Genomic DNA, 24,560 nt, shown 5'->3' with positions numbered 1-24,560 from the left:
CATACTTATGGACAAGTGCTCTCTCTTCTTTCAGACCATGGGTTTATGGTGGACTATAAGAGCTCTCTTACTTTTCTGAGACATGGTCCTCCTAGGCACTCAACCTCACATTCACCTCAGCAAGGTGGTTCTCATAGATCAGAGGTCCCACAAACTAAAGAGTTCAGTCCAACCCGGTCATAACCATTTGTTAGATTCTATATCTTCTGTGCATTCTGGTATCCTATCAACCCATCCTTAATTCTCCCCCTCTCCAGGCTTTGTTTTGGTATGGGACTGCTAAGGAGAGACCATATACCTGCATACCACCATTCCAACACAAGTAATTCATTTCCTCAGGTGGTGGACTCTTCTCCCAAGAGCTTGCACTAAAGGAAGCCTGTTTCTGACGTAATCATGATCTTCATGAATGCAAGCTGAGAGGGGCTGGGTTAGTCAGCTGGGCTTCTTCATGTACCATGTGCAAGAAGGAAGTTCCGTACAGTATCAGCTGCTTGGAATTCTGGGCCCCTAGGTTTATCCTGAAGAAATTTGTTTTTCACTGGGAATCAGAATGGTCCTTGTGAAGTGCTGTAACTAGACAGCTATTACCTTCACTATCAGACAAAGGCATTCAGCTTCTGAAGAAAGGTGCTTCATGAGGGTTCTGACATAGGGCTAAAGGAAGATAATAGAAGATCAACTATGTATGGGAGTGTCTCTGGACTAATTGATGAACAGGCAGGCAGGTTTTCTTCAAGATCTTAGAGCTCTGGAACTTCCCAAAAATATACTTTATTTGCATCTTATAACAGCAGTTCTAATGTGTACTGGTTCAGGCACTGGGAGAAGGCAACCTGGAAAATAGACATCTTCTCCTTAAAGTGATCAAGCATGCTCTCCTATACATTCCTCCTCTTGGCAATGATGTTTAATAATGACAGAGAAGTCAGATTGGGCCAAACTGACCCAAGGCAAAATTGTCTTTTGTTGGCCTGTCTCAAGGAGAAGTCCCTGGAACCTGCTTAAATTCTTCCCATAGCCAAAAAACATCCTGACCATGGAGTCCAACCAAACTCCCGAACCTAAGCTTCTTGTCCCTTTCAGCTGGGAAACGAGAGGCTGAGACTTTTGGACTTTTGCTGGGCAGTATCCTGAAAGTAGATAAAATATTAGAACTAAGACTTACCAATGTATCTGATCCATATTTGAAGCCTGGCATCAGCTGTAACAAAAGCTCAGTCAAGGGACTGCCTTTATGTTTATCTGTTTTTGAGAAAAGGTTCCAGCAAAATTTCAGGTTTAGACAGTGGCACAAGGAGCTTGGAGGATCTCTAAGGAAAAATCTACTGAAGTCTCACCCCTGTATTTCTAGATTTCTTCATGCAATCTAAAGGATCGGACTACCTTTGTGCTTTCCCATACACAGTTGGAAATGCAGTCTGGTTTTGCAAGCCTTGATGCAACTTCTATTTGAGGAACTTTTGGGCTTTTGAGCTTTTTTGAGCTTTTTTTTTTTTTTTTTTTTTTTTTTTTTGAGCTTTTGGGGAACTGCTAACTTTATCCAGAGCATCAAACTAACTTTTCTTGTTACAATTACCTTTAGCCCAGAGGAGAAATGAACTTGAAGATATATCTGTTAAGGAACCTCTCCTGCGGTCCATTCCTTACAAAAGGGGTCCTGTGAACCATTCTGGAATGTGTACTCCCTGTGAATTTAGTTTTTCATTTCAGTCAAGATACTTCGTTTCCTTCCTAGATCCCTCCCTCATTCTCTTCTTTACAATTTACTAATTCCCAGCAGTGCCAGGATTGGTGGATTGCATATGGTGTGAGAAATGGGACAATTTGTTCCTTAGCTGTAAATTGGTTTTCTCATATATAACAATCCACCAATCCTTTATTCCCTTCTTAAAGTTACTGTTTGTTGTTGATAGGAAATTACTGTTAGATGTGGATGCTTAAGCTTTAGAAGAATCTACTGGTAATATGAAGTACCCACTGCCTATTTAGACTGGGAACTGGATTCCAAGAATCTTCTAGAGAGCCACCTCAGTTACAAGAGCCATGCTCAAGACTTCCCAGCAATGCCAAGATTGGCAAATTGTGTATATATATATAAGTGAAGACCAATTTACAGGTGAGGAACAAAATTGTCCCATAATACTGGGAAGATACTATTAAGGACTTTTTTTTAAAAGGAAAAGAGGAAACATTCATTTTGTTCATTTCTAAGTGAACATCTTTGTACCCTTGGGCCTCTTGTCGTCTTGTGTATATTTTCTGTGTGTGGCTTTGTAATATGAGCATGAGAAATTTATATTGAAATGTCTTAAAATAGTCGCACCAAAAATCAGTTTCCAGAGCTCTCAATGTGACACCTTTCACAAGCACTAAAATTTATGTAAAAACATAAAGGAGGAAGAAATGAACAAGATTATTACTGTGTTGAAGAAGATTCTTCAACGATTTTTCAAGAGACCAATGATTTTAAGTGCTTCAGTTTTTGGGTGTCTAGTTTGATGTCCCTTAAAAAGGAGACTATTTTACAAGTGGTGGGTATTCAGCACTTCATGAAAATCAGACACCTTCAAAATTCAGTGAGGACATCCAGAAATTGAAGCACCCGCAGTCACTACTAATTTTTAATAATCTTGGCAATTAGATCTTGATAACTCCATTGTGGCTGGCCTGAGATCATATTACTCTCTATAAACATCAAAATAGTAGTGAAATTTGCTTGCACTTTAACCTTGCTTCCACAGAGACACCTCTGAAAACTGGGGTGGAGTGGGTGTGATTGCACTATCTGCACTTGGTGATGGTTAGTCCTGCTCAATTTGTCAGCCTACTAGAAAAAAATGAGGCCCTTACTTTTGATAAGAGCTAATCTGCTTACATAATGCCTTTGTTGGCTCATCAACAGTAAGCACATGTCTAGTAAAACACGATAGCAGCAAATGTAATGATATAAAATGTAAATAGTGAAGGAGAAGAGAGGAAACTGGATTGCCAAGTGTTTTTTGCTTTCCAGGAAAAAAAAAAAAACTAAAAAACTAAAAAGTAACCTATTTAAAAAGAGTTAGAACCAATTCTTTTTTATTCTTTTTTTAAACGTTTGACAGGGTTCTCTAAATAACTTAAACATGTTAGTCATGTTTAGTCAAAATAGCCTAATACAAATACTCTTAAAAGTGCCTACTTCAGGAGGATGTAGGCTTCAGTTATGTTACGGAATTATTCAGAAATTCACTGTGCTCATATCTTGCTCTTCCTTTTTAATGCCTCTTATGGAAAATTGTAGAGTTCCTGTGCTTTGAAAATTAATTTTGGGACTTAGTTTAACTCTCACTGGGATGTTGAAATTTAATTTTTAACTGTTTGCAAAGTGAAACAATACTAATATGATCCACACAGGCTGGCCAATGCAACAGTAAAGGGGAATTCAATCCACCTTTGATGCTTTTGAAGGACACTGTTTGCTTTTTAAGGGTCGTATATCTCTGTGGCTTGTTGGACCCCTGTTGTGAATAATAATGAGGGGATTATCTGATGGCCATGTTGCTACTAGACTTCGTCCTTTTTTTTTCTTGCAGATGTGCAGAATTAAATGTTAGCTACAGCTTTTACTTGTATTTCTGACTTTATTGCCATTTAGAGTTGTGTTAATCAAAATATGGTGCATTCTTCTTTTGACTTTATTTAGTCAGTAGAATCTTACAACTAATTGTGCTTACTTCAGGAAGATACAAAATCTCTTTAGAGCTAGCTCAAAACAGCTTCAAAGAAATCATTAAGAGAAAATAATTGTTCTTCTGAGCTTTTATTCTGTTGTAATCTCTGGCTGCCAGTGGGCTATGCTCTGAGAAGTCATCACCCCTGAGGTTGGGGAATTAAATAAAAGCTGCTTTTTCTAACAATAACTCTTCTTTAAGCACCCACTTCCTTTAATTTATTAAAATAAATATGTATGGAGGAAATAGGTAACATAAAAATGGGTACATATTTGTAGGGCACAATAAATTTATGAAATTAGAATAAATTTAATGTAAAATAAATTAATTGTATGGAACTTTCTTGATTATCTGCATTTCCAGACCTCTTAATTTGTGTTGAAAATCCCTTGTTTATTCAAATTTTCATACCTGAGAAATTTAAAACATTAATGTAGTTTATTAAATCATGTGTATTATGAGTAAGCAGTAAGGTTAGTACATGATGTTATAGTCCATTTCCTGAAGTATCTTTTACATTTCTTTATTGAGGCAAGTTATTCTGAGAGATGTTAATCTAGATTGTTTCCATATTTGTGCAGCACCATAAATAATGTGTATATATCATAATATGTAATCATTATATATGATTCACTTTAATAGCAACATCCATCAAAACATCTAGATCTAGCTAAATTATATCAAAACACAAATGAAGTGGGTTTTCTAATTTGATTGAAACAGTGAATCAAAATTAGTGTATAAAGGATTATGATTGCATCAAAGGAAAGGTTACAAATATAATTATACTGTGCTTATGATGATAGAAGTGACAATGTAACAACAGTAATAGTAGTAATGCACTTTTAATACCCTAATTAATACTATAATAATAGTAAATATGATAATAATTGTTATACAAATTTTATCAATTATTCTTTTGGGATCAATATTGACAGCACTTGTATTTGAACAATACTGAGCTACAGCATTGATTGCTAATTCATATGATGATTTCTTGGTGTCATCTCTGACATATTCAGTCTCTAAAGTCTTAGGTTTCAAAATATAATACGTAGATTTAAACATGTTTGGCTAAGACATGTTTTTAGTTTTAGTCAAAACTAAAAGCTCAATTTTTTCAACTTACACTTTGTCAGTATATGAAGAAATACTGTGTAGTATTTTTAAATGTGTAGGTACAAAATGCTGAATATTAAATTAGTATTTCTTCTCTACTACTATGGTAGTAGTGTGACAATGAATTATTAAGGTTATAAGTGATTTAACTGAAGATGACTTTTGTTTTACAGTTTGAATTATTTTACAGTCAGCACTTCAGTGGGAGGAAGCTTACTTGGTTACATTATCTTTGTACAGGTAAAATAAATGCATATTTCTGGTGTATTGAAAATTTACAAAATAGCACATGCTTCACATAACAGGCAATAAATAATTTTCTGTTCTACATTTACCTAAACTCCTTTCCAATTTGGAACAAAGTTTTTTATAAAGCCATTTGGCCATTTTTTACATTCATAGGTATTATTAACATGGTTTTGCCCTTATCTCAAGCAGCATTTCTTAATTAATCTTTTATAATCTACATTTTATGCATATAATTAATTACATCCAATTATTGGTTTAAAAAAATTTGATGTACATTGTAGGCTTTAAAAGACCATGGCAGAACTTCTGGGTTATTAACCAATGAGCTGACCTTCAACCAGCTAAGTGCTCTATACTACTTGGCCTTTTAGCTTAACATGAGTATACAAGTTTTAAGTGAGACCAGTTTAAGTTAAATTGCCAACTACCATTTAAAAAAAATTAGTAATAAATTGGCTTCCCTTGCCTGTTGCATGATGTTCAGCTCTGTGATTCACAACTAGGAGGAAGCCGTTTAAAAAATATATATATTCTTATTATCAGTGTTCTCTCTAATTTTTTATGTCCATGTGCAGAATTAATTTTGTTATGTGCACCAATATGGAAGTGATGTGTGGCAGGGGTGGGGCCGAGGGGTTCGGAGTGTGGGATGGGGCTCAGGGCTTGGGCAGAGGGTTCGGGTGCGGGGCGGGCTGAGTGAGGTGTTCGGGATGCGGGAGGGGGCTCGGGGCTGAGGCAGAGGGTTGAGGTGCGGGGGGTGAGGGCTCTGGGGTGGGGCCGGAGATGAGGGGGTTGCGCTACAGGCTGCCCCAGGGTTGCAGTGGGGAGAGAGGACTCACCCCAGCCCTCTCTCACCGCAGCAGCTCGGGGCCGGCTGAGAGACGCCTCTTCCTGGCTGCGGCAGCTCTGTGGGGACCGGGCCGTGGGGGGAGCACCTCTCCCTTCCTGCGTGGCCCTTGATAGCCTGCTGCACGGCTGTGCAGCTTAGAGGAACTTAGCTTATTATCAATTAGTTCTGTGAGCCATAAAATTGATTATTTACTTTTTTCCCTGCTCATTCTAAATTATATACATATTCTACTACTTTGATTTGTAGCATTAATTAAGCAATGATTTTAATATCAATCATTTGCATTATATTTCCAATAGTTCAGTAAACTGGTTCCTTAATAATTGAGCACCATAGCTTATTTTTTAAAGGTGAATGATGAAATCAGAGTAGCACACAGCAGTGCATTGCCTATTCAAATACATGCACTGGCATGACAACTGAGAATCCCCATTAGTCTACTTCTATCCCCCCCCCCCCCCCCCAACAAGTTCTCAGGTAGTTCTCTCCTGTGCTTATTTTTTTCAAGGGAAATGTAAAGAAACTTATAATATTCAGAAAACTCCCATTGTAGAAAATTCTCTTTTTCCACTAAGCATCTTTACTGTAAGCCTACGTTAACTGCAATTTTGATATTGTAATGCACTGAAACTATTTGGGATTCACTTTCTTCATTACTATAAATGAAATTCTGCCATGTCCAAGTGCAATATTAGCAGGCTTCACTTCATCTCTAAAACATATTGCACACCTATAGCATACATTGTTGACCTGAATTTTTAGCTAATAAGTCCATTAAACTGTTTGCATACGCACATACAAAAATGACTACACAAACTGGGTATGCACCCACACACCGCTAGATTAACACCCATATAGCCATGTGTACAAGTGCAAATCCCTGATTTGTATGCACATCTATAGTACCTTGTGTCCAGGACTGCACATACAGCTTGTAATAATCAAGTCTTATGACTTTACAACATAATTGCCAACTTATTATACCAGTTTATGAAACTATTATTATTATTACTACTACAGGTGAAGTAAAAATGAACTATTTGTGTAAACCTTATGTAGCCATGGTCACAACATACCAAATGGCAGTACTGCTTGCCTTCAACAACAGTGAAACTGTCAGTTATAAAGAGCTTCAGGATAGCACACAGATGAATGAGAAGGAACTGACAAAAACCATCAAATCGTTACTTGATGTCAAAATGATCAACCATGACTTAGACAAGGTATGTTGTAACGTCACAAAGAGAATGTGTAACATTTCCAGTCATGGTTTGTTTCTATCTTCTCATGATGTTTGTTTTGTTTTGTTTTTGTTTAAAAAAAAAAAAAAAGTGCTTGCCCTTCACTTAGATCCATGTTATTGTCCCCTATGCCTGTTCTCAGATCCCTGTGGGGAAGGCATGAGCAGCCACCTCTGGATGGAATAACCAGTGGGGAGGATAGATGAACAGACATGCTATCCAAATTCCTCACACTGGCTGTATGCCAGCAGGGTCTGCTGAAAAGGTAATACAGCTGAGGCAGTATTATCTTTTCTGCTGAGCCCCTTTTGTGTGCAAAACCTTCTCTTTATGGCTTCAGAGGCAATAACTATCAGTGAAAACTCGGTAAGCATAGCTCCACTAGAGCCAGGCTGATTTTGGAGTAAAGAAGAGTTGTTGTGGCCTGGGATGGAGGCAGTGCAAAGGCACTGACCAGATGCTGGGACCAAACTACTTGTTCAGTATTGTCTCTTAAAGTCTTAGCCCTGGTCTACACTATGAGTTTAGGTCGAATTTAGCAGCGTTAGATCGATTTAACCCTGCACCCGTCCACATGGCGAAGCCATTTTTGTCGACTTAAAGGGCTCTTAAAATTGATTTCTGTACTCCTCCCCGACGAGAGGATTAGCACTGAAATCGACATCGCCGGGTCTAATTTGGGGTAGTGTGGATGCAATTCAACGGTATTGACCTCCAGGAGCTATCCCAGAGTGCTCCATTGTGACCGCTCTGGACAGTACTTTGAACTCAGATGCACTAGCCAGGTACACATGAAAAGCCCCGGGAACTTTTGAATTTCATTTCCTGTTTGGTCAGCGTGGTGAACTCAGCAGCACAGGTGACCATGCAGTCCCCCCAGAATGTTTCTACGCTCCCCCTATCATCTCCGTCCCTGAGGTTATCGCAGATTAGAAGGCAAAAAAAACGCACTCGCGATGACCTGTTTTCCAAGCTCATGCAGTCCTCCCGCACTGATAGGGCACAGCGTTATGCATGGAGGCATTCAGTGGCAGAGGACAGGAAAGAATTGCTGTGTTTGCTTAACAGCAAAAGTATCATGCCTCGCTAGCGATCCTGCCCGAGTAAGTTACATGCGTCTGACGAAGTGGCTATTCACCCACGAAAGCTTATGCTCCTATACATCTGTTAGTCTTAAAGGTGCCACAGGACTCTGTTGCTTTTTACAGATCCAGACTAACACGGCTACCCCTCTGATCCTTAGAATAAAGTAGTCCATGAAATAAAAAATGTTTTTTGTTGAGGTACCAAAGGCTTGCAAAAAATAGGTAGCATATATGAGAGAAATGCTATATTTACTATCTGATACGTCTTCTGTCATGGGAGTGTTCTGCCATTATAGGTGCTGGACGAGATCATATAATGCAGCGGTTCTCAACCAGAGGTCCGGGGATCCCTGGGGGGGGAGGGCATGAGCAGGTGTCGGGGGGTTGCCAAGCAGGGCCAGTGTTAGACTCGCTGGGGCCCAGCGCAGAAAGCTGAAGTCCCACTGCATGGGGCTGAAGCATGGGGCTCTGAGCCCTCTCACCTGGGACTGAAGCCAAAGCCTGAGCAACCTAGCTTCCTGCGTGCCCCAGGCAATTGCACTGCTTGCTATCCCCTAATGCCAGTCCTGGCTTTTATATGCAGAAAACTAGTTGTTGTGGCACAGTGGGCCGTGGAGTTTTTATAGCATGTTGGGGGAGCCTCAAAAAGAAAAAAGTTGAGAATCCCTGATCTAATTGGTCTTTTCTATCTCTAATTTTCATGTATAATACTTTTCATAATTTCCTGTTTCTGGAACCTCCAATTGATACTTTATGCCCACTAACTAAAAAGATATCTTTTTAACATCACTTCTGACTGGAAGGGGAATACAATATCTTTGTAATTTTTCCTTCTGGTTATGTTTACTTTTGTATGCATCTGTCCTTTAGTTAGAGGGTTCATGTACCAAAATATCTGTACTAATTATGTCTTCCTTTCACACCACCAAACAAAGAGAAAGTTGTGCACATTCAATCAGCTTACTTATTATTACTAAGTCGGTGAACTCCAGGGTGCTGAAACAGTGAAATGCACTTACTTCTGTTTTGCAAATAGTTTACCAATATCTGAACCACACAGCAGCTAGGAAAGAAAATGCAAAGCACAACGTATGTTACATAACATACTTCCTTTCTGTTCAAGTTCAAAAAGCCAGGAAATTAACTTTTCCCCCCCTTGGTGATAGATTCACTGGTTCAATCTAATAATTTTCTTCCTAGTGGCTGTTTGGCTAGATTGTATTTTTTGTTCTGATTTATACTTAGCATTGTGCTTAAACTGCTTAGTTTTTGATATGCTATATTGCTTGTAACTGCTGATCCTTAACCTTTACTATATTTCCCACACTGTGCCTCAGTGGCAAAAAATATTAATTTAATAAGCTAGATTTCTTGTAGAATGTGAAATTAAAATGGCTACCTAATATTTATCGAATGACATGCTTAACTTCCTGTGTTCTAAATACTGGCATGTGAGCCAGCCAGTGGCTAGGCAGTATTCCAAAGTACTCTATGAAGGAGCCCAGTAACTTGCCATTTTCCTGTGGCTGGAGAATTGGTAGTACTTGTACAGATTATTTGATTGGAAACTGGTAAAGAAGATAGGTGTTCATGCTACATGTCATCCTGCTGGCCAGTTTAGAGAGACATTGTCTTCAGAGCACAGTGAACAGCTAGCATGGCTATCCAGCCTGGAGGGGATAAAAACAGATACGTTTTTTTGGAAAGAGCTAGGGTTAGAATGATGGGAGAACCCATAGTTGGATCACCATGTACACTACAACTATAAAAATGTTGTAGGTGTTAATTTCTTTGTTATGCAAGCAAACCATGCAATATATAGAATGACTGTGGAAAATAAAGCTATCTCCCCAAAACTCTTCTGTAGATAAATGGAAATCCTAGTCTCCTCTCTTGGCTTAAATGCACTATGTGTTCTCCAAAAAGCCTCTCCAAATTGTATTTTAGAAATACTAAAACAAGTAGTTTCAGTAATAGAAAAAAATTACTTTCATTGTTTGAACTGATTAACACTGTTTTTATATATGGTAGCGTTCTTTCTGTTTATTTTGGTTCTAAAATAATCTGACTTTGCAGCCCAAATAAGCTGTAGCATGAGAAAAGTTGAACTCGGTTCAAATGGATCTTTAGAATTTCAAAACTTTAATAAGGTGCAATAGACTTCTCATATGCACGGTCAGAGTCCTATTTAGGTGTGTTAATTTTACCCATAAATTGCTAGCAGTCCTTAAAAAATGTGTATGCTGCTTATGCTTTTTGGCAACATTTATGAATGTTAAAATACACAAATGCTTTTTTATATTGCAGGAAGATATAGAAGCAGAGTCTACTTTTTCATTAAATATGAACTTCAGCAGTAAACGAACAAAATTTAAAATTACCACATCAATGCAGAAAGACACACCACAGGCAAGTATTTTTCTATATATATATATATATATAAAAGTCAGCAGTTTAATAAAAGCGTTATTTAAAACTGACTTCATCTAAATTAATGCAAGTCTGGTGTAAACAGATGCAAGTGTATCTACAAAGGGTTTTAAATAAAATCCATTAAAAATATATTAGTTAAACAAGTGCAAGGTTTGTGTGGACATAAGGCTTTACAGAGGGAAAGAAGGATGACTGGGGCTGGCAGAAGAGCTGTGGGCAGAAAATGTGAAGGGAGGGGAAACTCTCCTCTTGTCCCCTGTGGAACTGACTGCCCTTTCATCAGCAGTTTGTGGCCAGAGGACCACTTACTATTGGGGAAAAAACTAATTTGGAATCCCAATTTACTATTTTCAGTACAAACTGAAAGTCTAACATGGTTATTGGAAAGGGCAGCTGGGTTCATGGGCGATGGGAGAAGGGAGGTGAGTAGGGTTACCATATTTCCACAAGCAAAAAAGAGGACACTGGGGGCGAGGAGCCCCACTCTAGCCCCGCCCCTGCCCCACCCCATCCACTCCCTCCCACTTCCTGATTGCCCCCCTCAGAACCCCCAACCCCCCCCCCCGCTCCTTGTCCCCTGACTGCCCCCTCCTGGGACCCCTGCCACTAACTGCCCCCTAGGACCCCACCACCTATCTAAGCTGCCCTGCTTCTTGACTGGCCCCTCCTGAGAACCCCCTACGACCCTACCTGTCCCCTGACTGCCCCGACCCTTACCCACACCCCCACCCCATATTCACACCCCTGCCCCCAGACAGACCCCCGAGGACTCCCATGCCCTATCCAACTGCTCCCCGCCCCCTGACAGGACCCCCAGAACTCCTGACCCATCCAACCCCCTCTGTTACCTGCCTGCCTCAACCCCTCTCCACACCCCTGCCCCCCTGACAGCCCCCCAGAACCCCGACCTATCTAACCCCCCCGCTCCCTGTCCCTGACTGTCCCAACCCCTCTCCACCCCCTGCCCCCCTGACAGCCCCCCCAGAACCCCAGACCCATCTAACCCCCCCTGCTTCCTGTCCCTGACTGTCCCAACCCCTCTCCACACCCCTCCCCCCCGACAGCCCCCCCCCAAACTCCCGACCCATCCAACCCCCCCCCCCCCCCCCCCCCCCCCGTCCCCTGACCAGGGCCGGCTTTAAAGAGCCCAGGAATCGGACTGCACTCCGGCCGGCATTGCGGGGCTTGGGGCCGGGCCGGAGGTGCTCGGTCGGAACCAGGGCCGGCGCTGCTGGGGCCCGAGCCGGGGCCGCCGCCCTGGAGCCTGAGCCGGGCCCGAGCCGCTGGGCGCCACTCGGCCCGGGCTGGAGGGAGCCGCTCGGCCAGGGCCGCACCTCCCCGGAGCTCTCCTCCTCGCATCCCCCCCGCCCCAGCTTACCTGCTGCTGCCACCCGCTTGCCCCTGCTTCTTTTCAGACTTCCCGCGAAGATCTGATTCGCGGGAAGCAGGGGAGGGGGAGGACCAGGTGGGCGGAGCGTTCAGGGGAAGGGAGGAGGGGGAAGACAGCTGCGGGGCCGGACAGCGTGGTAAGTCTGCAGGGGATGGGGGGAGCCGGGAAGGGGCTTTGGGTGCCCAGCGGCGCTTGGCCGCCGCTTTTCTGTCTATAAATAGCTGACCGGGGGGAAATCCCGGACATTTTTAGATTTTTAAAAATTCCCCCCGGACGGCTATTTATAGACCGAAAAGCCGGACATGTCCGGGGAAATCCGGACATATGGTAGCCCTAGAGGTGAGGTTCTGAGTCCCAAGACCAAAGAAGGAAAGAGAATTTTTTAAAAAGTTCAAGTATCAATAAAACATTTTTAAGGTAGTGTTTAAAAAAAAAAATAAGTCAGTATAAACTTTCCCCTGTTGTTGTTCTTTCGTTACCAGGGACTGTGTTTTCTGGTGGAAAAAATTACCCCAGAAGTTGAATTTAGAATCATGAGCCATGTTCTGATATGAATAAGCTCCCATAAGATGTGCATTAGTAAGCTATAAGTGCACTTCTCAGATGGTTGGTTGAAAGTGTTCATGCCTCACAGTCCACCTAAAGCAAGCACCATTAGCCCATTAATGCACTCCTTGATGTGTTTTATTGCCTTAACAATGTTCAGAGGCTTAGCTAATTCAGATACTGCTAATAAAAATATCCTAGCCTTATGCAAGAGCCATCTTATTCCCCAGACTCAGATATTGTATATACCCAGATAGTGTTGACAAACCAAAAAGGCTGCACCTCTTTGCTCCTTCTGAGAAAACTTGCTAGTTAACATTCTCCGAAGTCCATCAGTTGCCACAATTATTGTCCTTATTTACAGATGGAAAAGGGAGATCGCTTTGTCTAGAATATATCAGTAGGCAGGGCCGGTGCAAGGAAGGTTCGCGCCCTAGGCAAAACTTCCACCTTGCGCCCCCCCTTCCGCCCTGAGGTGTCCCCCCACCCCCGTGGCAGCTCCCCCCTCCGCCCTGAGGCGCCCCCCCCCCCACAGCAGCTCCCGCCCCCCGGGGAGCCGTGCAGCCGCCCCCCGGGGAGCCGTGCAGCAGCTCCCCACCCCAGCTCACCTCTGCTCCGCCTCCTCCCCGAGCACGCCGCCCCCGCTCTAATTCTCCTCCCCTTCCAGGCTTGCGGCGCCATACATCTGATTGGCGCCGCAAGCCTGGGAGGCGGGAGAAGTGGAGTAGCGACGGCGTGCTCGGGGAGGGGGCGTAGCAGAGGTGAGCTGGGGTGGGGAGTCCCGCGGCAGCTCCCCACCCCCCCGGCCCGGGGAGCCGTGCGGCAGCTCCCCACCCCAGCTCACCTCTGCTCCACCTCCTCCCCGAGCACGCCGCTCCCGCTCTAATTCTCCTCCCGTCCCAGGCTTGCAGCGCCAAACAGCTGATTAGCACTGCAAGCCTGGGAGGCGGGAGAAGTGGAGCGGCGACCGCGCGCTCGGGGAGGGGGCGTAGGAACGCTGTAAAAAAAAAATTGGGGCCACTGCTTTTTGGCGCCCCCAAATCTTGGTGCCCTAGGCAACCGCCTAGTTTGCCTTAATGGTAGCACCGGTCCTGTCAGTAGGTCTTTGTGATCTTCAGTCAATCCATAACTTGAGTAGAGCTAAATTTTAAATTCACCAGTCATAGATAGACAAGAGGCACTTAATGAAACCTATCCTTATTATCTACTCATAATTCCAGACATTTATTAATTGTGGAAGGTTTTTGGCTTTTGAAGAACTTGGAACTAAAGTATGAATTCTACGCTAATGTTTTTCCATTTTTCAACTACTGAAGTGTATCTATATCTCTTATATTAATGAAAGAAATCTATAGTTATACAGACTAATGCTGTAACATGTTTGTTATTGTTTAATACCTTTAACTTGTTTGTCTTCATTAAAGGTAGCATCCACTACTTGGAATGCAGTATATTATAATAAATGGTAGGATATGTGGCTTTGTTAGAAAGAACAAACCCAAGAAATTGTGAAATCTCTGCTATTTTCAGTTCTGTATATAATTAAATTTGAAGTTGTGAGCATGAGGGTACACTTAGCTCTAATCTTAGCATTCCATGTCCACAAAGGCAGAGATTTTTTGTTAGTGCTTTTTAAACAAAAATATCTTAGACCCTAATCACAGCCCTGAAAGGATTACTCAGTTTGGCCCTTTTTAAAACATCAGAACTCAGAAACTTGTATCAGAATGTCTTTCCTTACCTTTACTACTGCTAGAAAAGGGAGATAATATGGACTCACATTGAAGATTTCAAAAGTGCCTATTTTTATCAGACTGAATGTTTTATGTTTCAAAACCATTCTTGAAACTATCTAAAACTACAGAACTGTGAAGAATGGGTTTCACTAACGTAAACTGAAGCACCAAGTATTCAGTGGGTCTGTGAATGCAGAATCTACTCCCCCTGCTCCTTGTCACAGAATTGTACTCCAGAATGTAAACTTTATTTTTTTTAAAATTGCTTCCGACCCTCATGGCTCTGAAGATTAAGCTTGAAATTGTGAGCTAGGCGTGAACTAGAATACTGTGTGATGTTGTCTTGAGTGAACAGCATGGAACAATAGTTCTGAGAGGTGTGAACTATTCTATTCATTTCAATATATTTCAGCTCTCAAGATAAAAATGTTGGGTGTTTTATAGTGTCTGCTACTTGACTGCTGATCACTCTTGTAGAAATGTGCAGCTAATGTGTTTATCCCACAATTTCAGTTTGATTTCCACACCTCCTAAAATGTCCAAAGATCTAGCAGTTCCAGCATATCTTTTTCCCTTGCTAACTTCTGCAGTGTAATCGTATTGTTAATACAGAAATCTAAGACACACTGGAAATAGATAATACAGAAACAACACGCAATTACTATATGTGCTCCAGTATTTATTTTTATATTATTCATATTCTTATTTATTAAAATATATTTTTAAATTTAAATGACACTGTTACAGAAATCCCAGTCGGTCAGTTTAAGAGAATCCACAGACCTTGTTGCAGCCGACCCTGTTCAGTTGCCATTTGCTTCAGAGTATATGAAGCTTTGCATATAGAGCCTTTAGAAAAGTCCATTCAAAATTCAAAATTTTTGATAGGTGTGTGTGTATCTATATGCTTGTTATCAAGGTGAATATAACATAAGAACATCCATACTGGGTAAGACCAATGGTTCATGGGGGGAGGGATAGCTCAATGGTTTGAGCATTGGCCTGCTAAACCCAGGGTTGTGAGTTCAATCCTTGAGGGGGCCATTTAGGGAACTGGGGTAAAAATCTGTCTGGGGATTGGTCCTGCTTTGAGCAGGGTGTTGGACTAGATGATCTCCTGAGGTCCCTTCCAACCCGATTCATCTAGCCCAGTATTTGTCTCCTGAAAGGTAGATGTTGAATTAGAAGAATCCCATCAAAGCCTGAATTGATTGTTTCCTTTTCTGTTTAAAGTATACTCAGCTAATGCAGTAGCAACTTTTTGAGGTAGAAGTTTCCACCCAAGGCCTCTAGGTGGTTCGTATTTGGGCTTCACTTGCCAGCTTTCAGAGTTTCTATGAAAAATCTTTTATAGAACCATTCTTTAGTAAGACTGCTAGATTGTTCATTTTTTTGTCATCTCAAGGTGGTGGTGGTTGTTAAAACTTAGCCAGCTGCAGGCACATCTGTATAAAAATGGAAATAGGATTACATGTAATTCTTTGTTTCCTTTACTGAGCATAACATCCTCAAACCATAGCTTATTCCTTTTCCCTCTACCAGGAACTTTACCTTTATTCATCTCTAGCTCTCTTGCCTTTTGCATGAAGTCCAGGCCCCATGGCCTCACTTTCAAGATCCATTTCAGCTGTCGTGCTCCTTTATATGTGCTCTTTTTCTCCTCCTTTATCCTTCCATGTTAAGCCTTTCTGAAGCTACCCTTGCACTCTTATCCCGTTCTTAGATTTTCACCTTCTTCCATGGCACCTCTTGTGCTTTGAAATTCCCTCATCTCAGACACCAAGCAACTTTCCTTTCATCTTTCAAGAACATCTTCCTCCTGAAAACACACCTCTTTTATGGAGCCTTTTTGCACTGATCTCTTCAGACATCTTCACCACTTCATGATAAACTGTCTTATCTGCCTGAACTCATTAAGGTCCTCCAGGCAGGAGCATCTCTCTTTGTTATATAAAACACTGATCACATGAATCATAATTTATAGATACTAATCTGACTGAAACAGTAAGCATTTCTGCCTGTGTATGTGGGGGAATAATAGGTCGTTAGTACAGATTGGGACAGTTTTAAACAATTTCTCATTAGAGAATGCTAATTCAAAAGGATTTACATTTAAGAAAGGGATTTGTAGAATTTTAGGAGAGCTTTATAGTTTAAAAAGTGAGCAAAAACTGCAAATATGCAGAGCTATAATTATGTTTTTATATCATGCTTTATGTAGATCAGGCTGCAGTACCTGTACAATCTGTTCCTGAAGCTAAAATATCTAGCTCCAGAGGGATCTGTTGGTGGCAGTTATGGGCTACAGAGACTCTAACACTGCTCTTGTTCTGTGCTGTTCATGTATCAGGGAAAGAGGGTTTGGACAGGACACTCTGATACTGATCCTTAGCTGTGGTTTTGGCTGCTTAGGGTTGTTAGCAGTGTGACGGTGTCCCCGAGGTGCAACCTGGACTGTGGGACTGCTGAGCCCTTTGTTCCAGCAACCTGGACTCCCTCTCACTCCATGATGCTGTCAAGCCACAAACCTTTGGCAGGTACTGCATTTACACAGACATCCACAGGCAGGGACACACCCAGCTGAGTTACATGAATATTTTCCCAGCCACTCATGAACCAACAATAGAGAGGCTTCAGCCAATTCCCCCTAGCTCCCCTGTTTTGCACCCCAGAACTGCATGTCTTGCACTGGTCAGAAGCCTGAACAGTGCAAGTTTATTATCTGGTTCGCCGCTTCTGCAAGGGAAAATGGATGTGCACCAACCTTTGTAACCTCAGCAGATTTCCCAAGCAGTTCAACCGAAACACACTGTTTTAGGTAAAATATAAAACAGGTTTATTAACTACAGAAAGAAAGATTTTTTAAGTGATTATAAGTAGCAGGCATATAGATCAGAGTGGGTTAAATTCGCAGTCTAAGTTCTACAAACTAAACAGGATTTGAATCAAGCAGTGTCTCATCCTGACAGATGGTACATGCAGGTTATAGATCCTCAATACACGGGCTGGGACCACCCTCCCCGAGTTCAAAGTCTTTGTCCTCCAGATGTGTTTCCAGGTGTTGAGTTGTGGAGGGAGTGAGGCCAAGTTATGATGTCACTTCCCTTCTTCTATAGTTTCTTCCAGCTTGCTGGAAAGATCTTTTGCTATGACGTGTGGGTAACAGGCAATTCCCATTGGTCAAGCAGTCTCTGTTGTATACGTGCTCCCTCTGAGATGTCTACATATGTGTATATTTTCTGGGATTCTTTCCTTCATAGGTGTTGATGAGCCATTAACGGCTGTCCGGCTACTGCATTGTTGTACCTGAAAGATTGGTTGTGGGTGTTCCTAACCTCACAACGTATTTCAGTAACACACACATAGCAAAACTTCATAACTTCACATACAGTGATAGCACATACAATCCAACAGGATATTGATGTTCAGCAGATCAAGACTTTTAAAATGATACCTCACAAGGCATGCTTTTTACAAAACATATCATAATTATATGGCAGTGGTGAATATGGGGGTTCCAGGATGTTGCTTTGAGGTACAGAGTGTCACAAGCAGTCATTAGCAACAGAGAGTCCTGTGGCACCTTTAAGACTAACAGATGTATTGGAGCATAAGCTTTCGTGGGTGAATGCCCACTTCGTCAGACGCATGGGTCATTGTAAATTACAGCAATCTTGAGGCTGCCCTAACTGCACAGAAAGACTGGTGTTGCACATTAACTTCACTGGGATCAAGCCAATGCAAAAAGTAAGCTTTATGCTACTTTAGAACTCACCCCTTCCCCCCCATTCCCACCCCAACTTGCATTTTGTGTGCTGTAGTCATAGACAAGAATCCTGCCCAGAAGCTCTAAAATTGAGATTTAACTAGCTTTCATTGTTAAAATTTGACTTTTTTTTCCTTTAGCAAAGTCAGAAGCATTGTAGATGTTTTCTGAATGCTTATTGATCCTAGTGTGTTTGCAGCATCACCATTTTCCCCATATTTCAGGAGATGGAGCAGACCAGAAGTGCTGTAGATGAAGACAGGAAAATGTACCTTCAAGCTGCTATAGTCCGTATCATGAAAGCACGTAAAGTGCTGCGACATAATGCTCTTATTCAGGAGGTAAGAGGAAATTCTGTCCATTATCATGATCTAAATGAAAAGCTGTATGATGACTGACTGCTGTGTTTAATCACAAAACTGAGGCAGTGTATACCTCAGAACTAATATTTTAATGACTGGCAAGAATTTTTCTAAATTGCTTTAGTTCAGAATGTAGGAGTTTTACTTAAGTGGGAATGTTTAGTTGTGGTCATCTGGTCCTGCAGTTATCCCTGTCACAGGCATTAATAAATGTATAATTTTCACAGTGATACCCAGCAAGCCCAGAACTCTTATGATAAGGCTGGATTTCATTTTGCTTTATAGCTCAGATTTTAAAAGTATGTTGAAATTTTAGACTACATCTCAATTTTAAGGGAAGACAAAGTATCTAAATTCTCTAGACTGCATTGATTCTCCCGCTTTTTCTTCATCCCCACCCCCAAGACCACCCCAGAATGGACATCTATCCAGAGCTGTACGGCCAGAATTTTCAAAAGTCACTAGTGATCTGGTATATTCAGCTTGAGATCTGAACACCCACCTTCTGAAAATCAGTTCCCTAATGTATCTTAGTTTGAACTCTCCAAAATTGAGAAACCCTCAATCTTAGCCACTTTTAAAAACCCTGGCCTAGGTGATCTTCCATCACTTAAAGTCACATAATTATACTATATGATAAGCCACCTACATCCTATAACAAAATCCAATCATAACCAAGTAATATAGTAAGTAAATCAATAACCCATTCCATCTCGGTATCTACCTTATTCCCTCTGCACTCCTACTGTGCCTAAAAGACAGGTGAGTCTTGCAGCATGCCTAGATGGTGGTAGATTTAGGCTATTTTGCATCAAGAGAAGGAATGAATTACCAAGTCAAGGAGGTTTTACAGGAAAAAAACTAGTTGGCAGCTCCTTCCCATACATAACTGAAGAGCGCTCCTGCTCAGATGCCTCTGCAGATCTCCACTCTGGCAGTACAGAACAAGGAAGGAAGCAGTCTATCAAGACCAGTCCTGGAACATTTAGAGCTTTATAGGCAAAATCAACACTTCAGTTTCCACCCAGAAATTGAATGGCAACCAGTGAAAATCACACAGCAGTGTTGTCACTTATCTTATTGACACTCCACTCATCAAGTAGTCAGCCATAGCTTCCAAATAAACTTAGAGTAAACTTTTCAAAAATGCCTTACTGACTTAGGACCATAAGCCCCAATTTCTAAAGGGATTTAGGCACTTAGGAGCTAAAGTCACTTTTGAAACTGGGCCTTAGGATACGAAGTCACTTGGGTGCTTCTGAAACTTTTTTCCAAGATGCAGAGCAAATTATGCATAGTGTTATAGAAGTCTAACAATTAATACTAAGTTGGTGCAGCCTTCTCTCTAGACTAATTTGTTTAGGCAAAGAACAAGTCACACCCATATGATACATATTCTAAAACTTTAGCTTCTTAACTGTCCAACTTGAAATGCTTCTTTCCCAGTTCTTGCAACGTTTTTATTTCATGTCAATGTCAGTACATTCAGATTTCTTAATATTACCTTCAGTCCCATTAAATTTTTCTAGTAAAAAATGTCACTTCTTTGTCTGAGACACTTGTACCTCTTCCTGTAGGTACTAATGGCAGTTCATATGTGGCCACACACGTTCCACCAGGCACCAGATTTTCTGGCTGGCAGCTCAAACAGAACAGTGGCTCAGTACTCCCACTTTAGCTATCCCAGTGCTTTTAAAGCTTTTTTCCAGTAGCAGCAAGCACAGACTTCCCCAACATTCCCACCCCCCATTAGGGAATCAAAATTTCTAGAGCTCTGAGCCCTGAATGTGATCACCCGTTAAGCTCCTTCCTGTTTCTCCCGACTTTCCCACCATTGTGCAGCAAGTTAAATAAAGCAAGTAAAAGGCCAAGAGGAGCTCCATCTATGAGGAGTCCCTCTTAGGACCCTCAGAAAGGGAACATTCTACCAGTTTTTCTCAGTATATACACTCTCCCTGTCCCACAGGAAGGGACTTACAGTCCAAACCTGTAGGGGACTGCATCCCACCCTACACCAGCCAAGACTCCTCCAGAGACATCTCAGCACAGGGTGGTTAGGCCTCTCTTTCACCTGAGACTCACCATGCCAAAACATCCTCACCAATTAAGGATTTTTCAGACCATCATGCCTCTCTCAAGAGGCTGAACAATCAGATCAGTGAAGAAAACAAAACTTAGCCTGGAGACTCTAGCTTCCACCATCACTGCAGTCTTTCCGGTATACTTTCTAATGATTATGGACCTGGCAGATGCTTCCTTGCATAGTCCAGTCTAGACCTGTTGTCTGAAATTTCTTTTGCCTACAGAAATCATCGCTATCAATACAAAACCGTACCTTTTAATCTGTGTACCCCAAGGTGCTTATGAAGGTATTGTTAGTAGCCAGTTTGAGTAGTTCAGGGCTTCATTTTGTACTAGTGTTTTTAGAGCATAATCCAGGATACCTTGCGGAAAGATTAGGAGGACCCTCTCCATGCTTTTGGCATACAGATATGTGATGATTTAATACCTAGCGCTCTTCATCAGTAGATCTTGAAGTGCTTTGCAAAGGAGGTAACCATCATTACCCCATTTACTGATCAAAGGAATTTTTAATTCCCTTCTTAAAGGATTATTTGTGTAAAAGTTGAGATAGATACAGAACATCAAATGACCCAGAGGTCCCTGAACCAAAAAGTACTCCATTATGATGTCCAGAGACTTCTCAATACAGGGAGCGTACAGTAAGATCCAGACACTGATCTCCACACAACTGTCATCCATCTATCTTCATCCGCAATTCCTGGGTGTTCTGATTTCATGCTTAGAGGTTACTCCACGTACAAGACTGCATGTTGTTTCAGGGATTCCTGTTGTGAGCCTGGAATCATTCCCAAAAAAGACATGAAGAAGAGTAAAAACACAATCAGTAGTGATCCGGTCTCTCAGTTGGAGAAAACATGAAGCCCTTATGGTGGTAAAATCCTCCCTCAGATTCCTGACCTTGAATGCCAGTCTTGAAGAATGAGGGCCCTCCACAATACACAAGATCAGAAAAAGTCTTCAGAGCATCAACTTCCCAAAGTTGAGTGGCCAGCTGGGCCTCTAGGATTTCTAGGATCACCAGAGGAAGGAGCATTCCTCTGTGGGATACAATGACAACCATATCATAAATAAATCAACAGTGGAGCATACCGGAAGTTCAAGTCAAAGGGCTTGTCTACACTACCCGCTGGATCGGTGGGCAGCAATCAATCCAGCGTGGGTTGATTTATCGCGTCTATTATAGACGCGATAAATCGACCACTGAACGCTCTCCCGTCGACTCTGGTATTCCACCAGAATGAGGAGTGCAAGTAGAGTTGACAGGAGAGCGTCAGCTGTCAACTTACCACAGTGACGACACCGCGGTAAGTAGATCTAAGTACGTCGACTTCAGCTACGCTATTCACGTAGCTGAAGTTGCGTATCTTAGATCAACCCCGCATGGTAGTGTAGACAAGCTGAAGTGATACAGAGCTTCGTCTAGGCATAAGAGGCATTCCACCCAAAAAGGGACAGTGAATACAAGCAAACTGACTTGGCTATCGGTGAATAACAGAGGTCCCTGAATCAAACTCCACCTGATGTCCATTGAGCTAGGACAGGGTGGGCAAACTACAGGCCATATCCGGCCCTCGAGCTCCTGCTGGGGAGCGGGGTCGGGGGCTTGCCCCGCTCCGTATGTGCCGTGGTTTCGTGCAGCTCCCAGAGGCAGTGGCATGTCCCCCCTCCAGCTCCTATGCGTAGGGGCAGCCAGGGGGATCCACACGCTGCATCCACCCCAAGCACCAGCTCTGCAGCTCCCATTGGCCAGGAACTGTGCCAATGGCAGCTGCAGGGGTGGCGCCTGCGGACAGGGCAGTGTGCAGAGTTGCCTGGACAGCACCGCGCCTCCACGTAGGAGCCAGAGGAAGGACATGTTGCTGCTCCGGGTACGGCGCCTGTGGACAAGGCAGCATGCAGAGCCGCCTGGCTGCGCCGCCGTGTAGGAGCTGGAGGGGGGACGTGCTGCTGTTTTCCGGAGCTGCCTGAGGTAAGCGCTGTCCAGAGCCTGCACCCCGACCTCCTCCCATGCCCCAACCCCCTATCCCAGCCCTGATCCCCCTCCTGCCCTCCAAACCCCTCAGCCCCAGCCCGGAGCACCCTCCTGAACCCCAATCCCCACACTCCCAGTCAGAGCCCTCACCCTCCTGCACCCCAACCCTCTCCCCCATACCCCAGCCCGGAGTACCCTCCTGCACCCTGAACCCAGCATTTCTGGCCCCACCCTAGAATCCACACCCAGAGCCCCTCTCACACCCTAACCCCCTGCCTCAGCCCAGAGCCCCCTCCTGCACCCCAAACTCCTCATCCCGGGCCCCACCCCAGAGCCCACACCTCTAGCCGGAGCCCTCACCCCCTCCAGCATCCCAACCCCCAGGCCGGAGCCCCCTCCTGCACCATGAACTCCTCATTTCTGGCCCCACCCTGGAACCTGCATCCCCAGAGCATTCATGGCCCACCATACAATTTCCATACCCAGATGTGGCCCTCAGACCAAAAAGTTTGCCCACCCCAAGCTAGGATGTCCCCTGCTGTATCCAGTTGCAATGTGAAATCGTTTTCACCAGGGAAGCAAATGAGAGATTGCTGGCAAAAGATACTGTTGCTTTCAGATAGTCAGGTCTGCTTGTATTTGCTTTTTTCCCCCTTCTTCCATTGCTAGGAAGATGGTTGCTTTCTCCTTTCTAATGGTTTTCATCATCTCAAATTGCCTACTGGGGTAAATTTTCAGAAGCACCTAAATGACTTTGAAGTATATATTCCATTTTCAGAAGTGACTTAAGCACTGAGATTCTCACTGAACTTCAATGGTAGTCATACAGCTTGACTACTGAGCAGCAAAAAAAAAAAAAGTATACTCCTCTGAAGTAATAGACTCATCTAGCCTCTCACAGACCTTCTGCTCTCTCGGGCTGCGCAAGAGTATGGACAATACTCTTACAAGTGTTGAGAGAGACCCAAGATGATTTCTTCAGCTATCAGGGGGTAGCTGTGTTAGTCTGTATCTACAAAAACAACAAGGAGTCTGGTGGCACCTTAAAGACTAACAGATTTATTTGGGCATAAGCTTTCGTGGGTAAAAACCTCACTTCTTCGGATGCATAGATTGAAAGTTACAGATGCAGGCATTATATACTGACACATGGAGAGCAGGGAGTTACTTCGCAAGTGGAGAACCAGTGCTGACAGGGCCAATTCAATCAGGGTGGATGTCGTCCACTCCCAATAATAGATGAGGAGGTGTCAATTCCAGGAGAGGAAAAGCTGCTTCTGTAATGAGCCAGCCACTCCCAGTCCCTATTCAAGCCCAGATTAATGGTGTTGAATTTGCAAATGAATTTTAGTTCTGCTGTTTCTCTTTGAAGTCTGTTTCTGAAGTTTTTTTGTTCAATGATAGTGACTTTTAAATCTGTAATGGAATGACCAGGGAGATTGAAGTGTTCACTTACTGGCTTATGTATGTTACCATTCCTGATGTCCGATTAGTGGCCATTTATTCTTTTGCGGAGGGACTGTCCAGTTTGGCCAATGTACATGGCAGAGTGGCATTGCTGGCACATGATGGCATATATAACATTAGTAGATGTGCAGGTGAATGAGCCCTTGATGGTGTGGCTGATGTGGTTGGGTCCTCTGATGGTGTCGCCAGAGTAGATATGGGGACAGAGTAGGCAACGAGGTTTGCTACAGGGATTGGTTCCTGGGTTGGTGTTTCTGTGGTGTGGTGTGTAGTTGCTGGTGAGTATTTGCTTCAGGTTGGGGGGTTGTCTGTAAGCGAGGACTGGCCTGCCTCCCAAGGTCTGTGAGAGTGAGGGATCATTTTCCAGGATAGGTTGTAGCTCGTGGATAATGCGCTGGAGAGGTTTTAGCTGGGGGCTGTATGTGATGGCCAGTGGTGTTCTGTTATTGTCCTTGTTGGGCCTGTCCTGTAGTAGGTGATTTCTGGGTACCCGTCTTGCTCTGTCAATCTGTTTCCTCACTTCCCCAGGTGGGTATTGTAGTTTTA

General features: G+C 42.9%; 1 protein-coding gene across 1 annotated transcript in view; it reads left to right on the top strand.

Moving 5' to 3' along the window:
- Window positions 1-24,560, top strand: part of CUL2 (cullin 2) — a 98,086-nt gene that overhangs the window by 68,984 nt on the left and 4,542 nt on the right. Inside the window, exons 17-20 of the mRNA XM_065398175.1 lie at window positions 5,006-5,072; window positions 6,952-7,154; window positions 10,565-10,666; window positions 18,353-18,469. Coding sequence (XP_065254247.1) covers window positions 5,006-5,072; window positions 6,952-7,154; window positions 10,565-10,666; window positions 18,353-18,469 — 489 coding nt within the window. The remainder of the gene's footprint in view (window positions 1-5,005; window positions 5,073-6,951; window positions 7,155-10,564; window positions 10,667-18,352; window positions 18,470-24,560) is intronic.

Source organism: Emys orbicularis, chromosome 2 (assembly GCF_028017835.1).
Source record: "Emys orbicularis isolate rEmyOrb1 chromosome 2, rEmyOrb1.hap1, whole genome shotgun sequence".
In the NCBI taxonomy this organism is placed as follows: domain Eukaryota; kingdom Metazoa; phylum Chordata; order Testudines; family Emydidae; genus Emys; species Emys orbicularis.
This window is presented reverse-complemented; position numbering and strand designations above follow the sequence as displayed.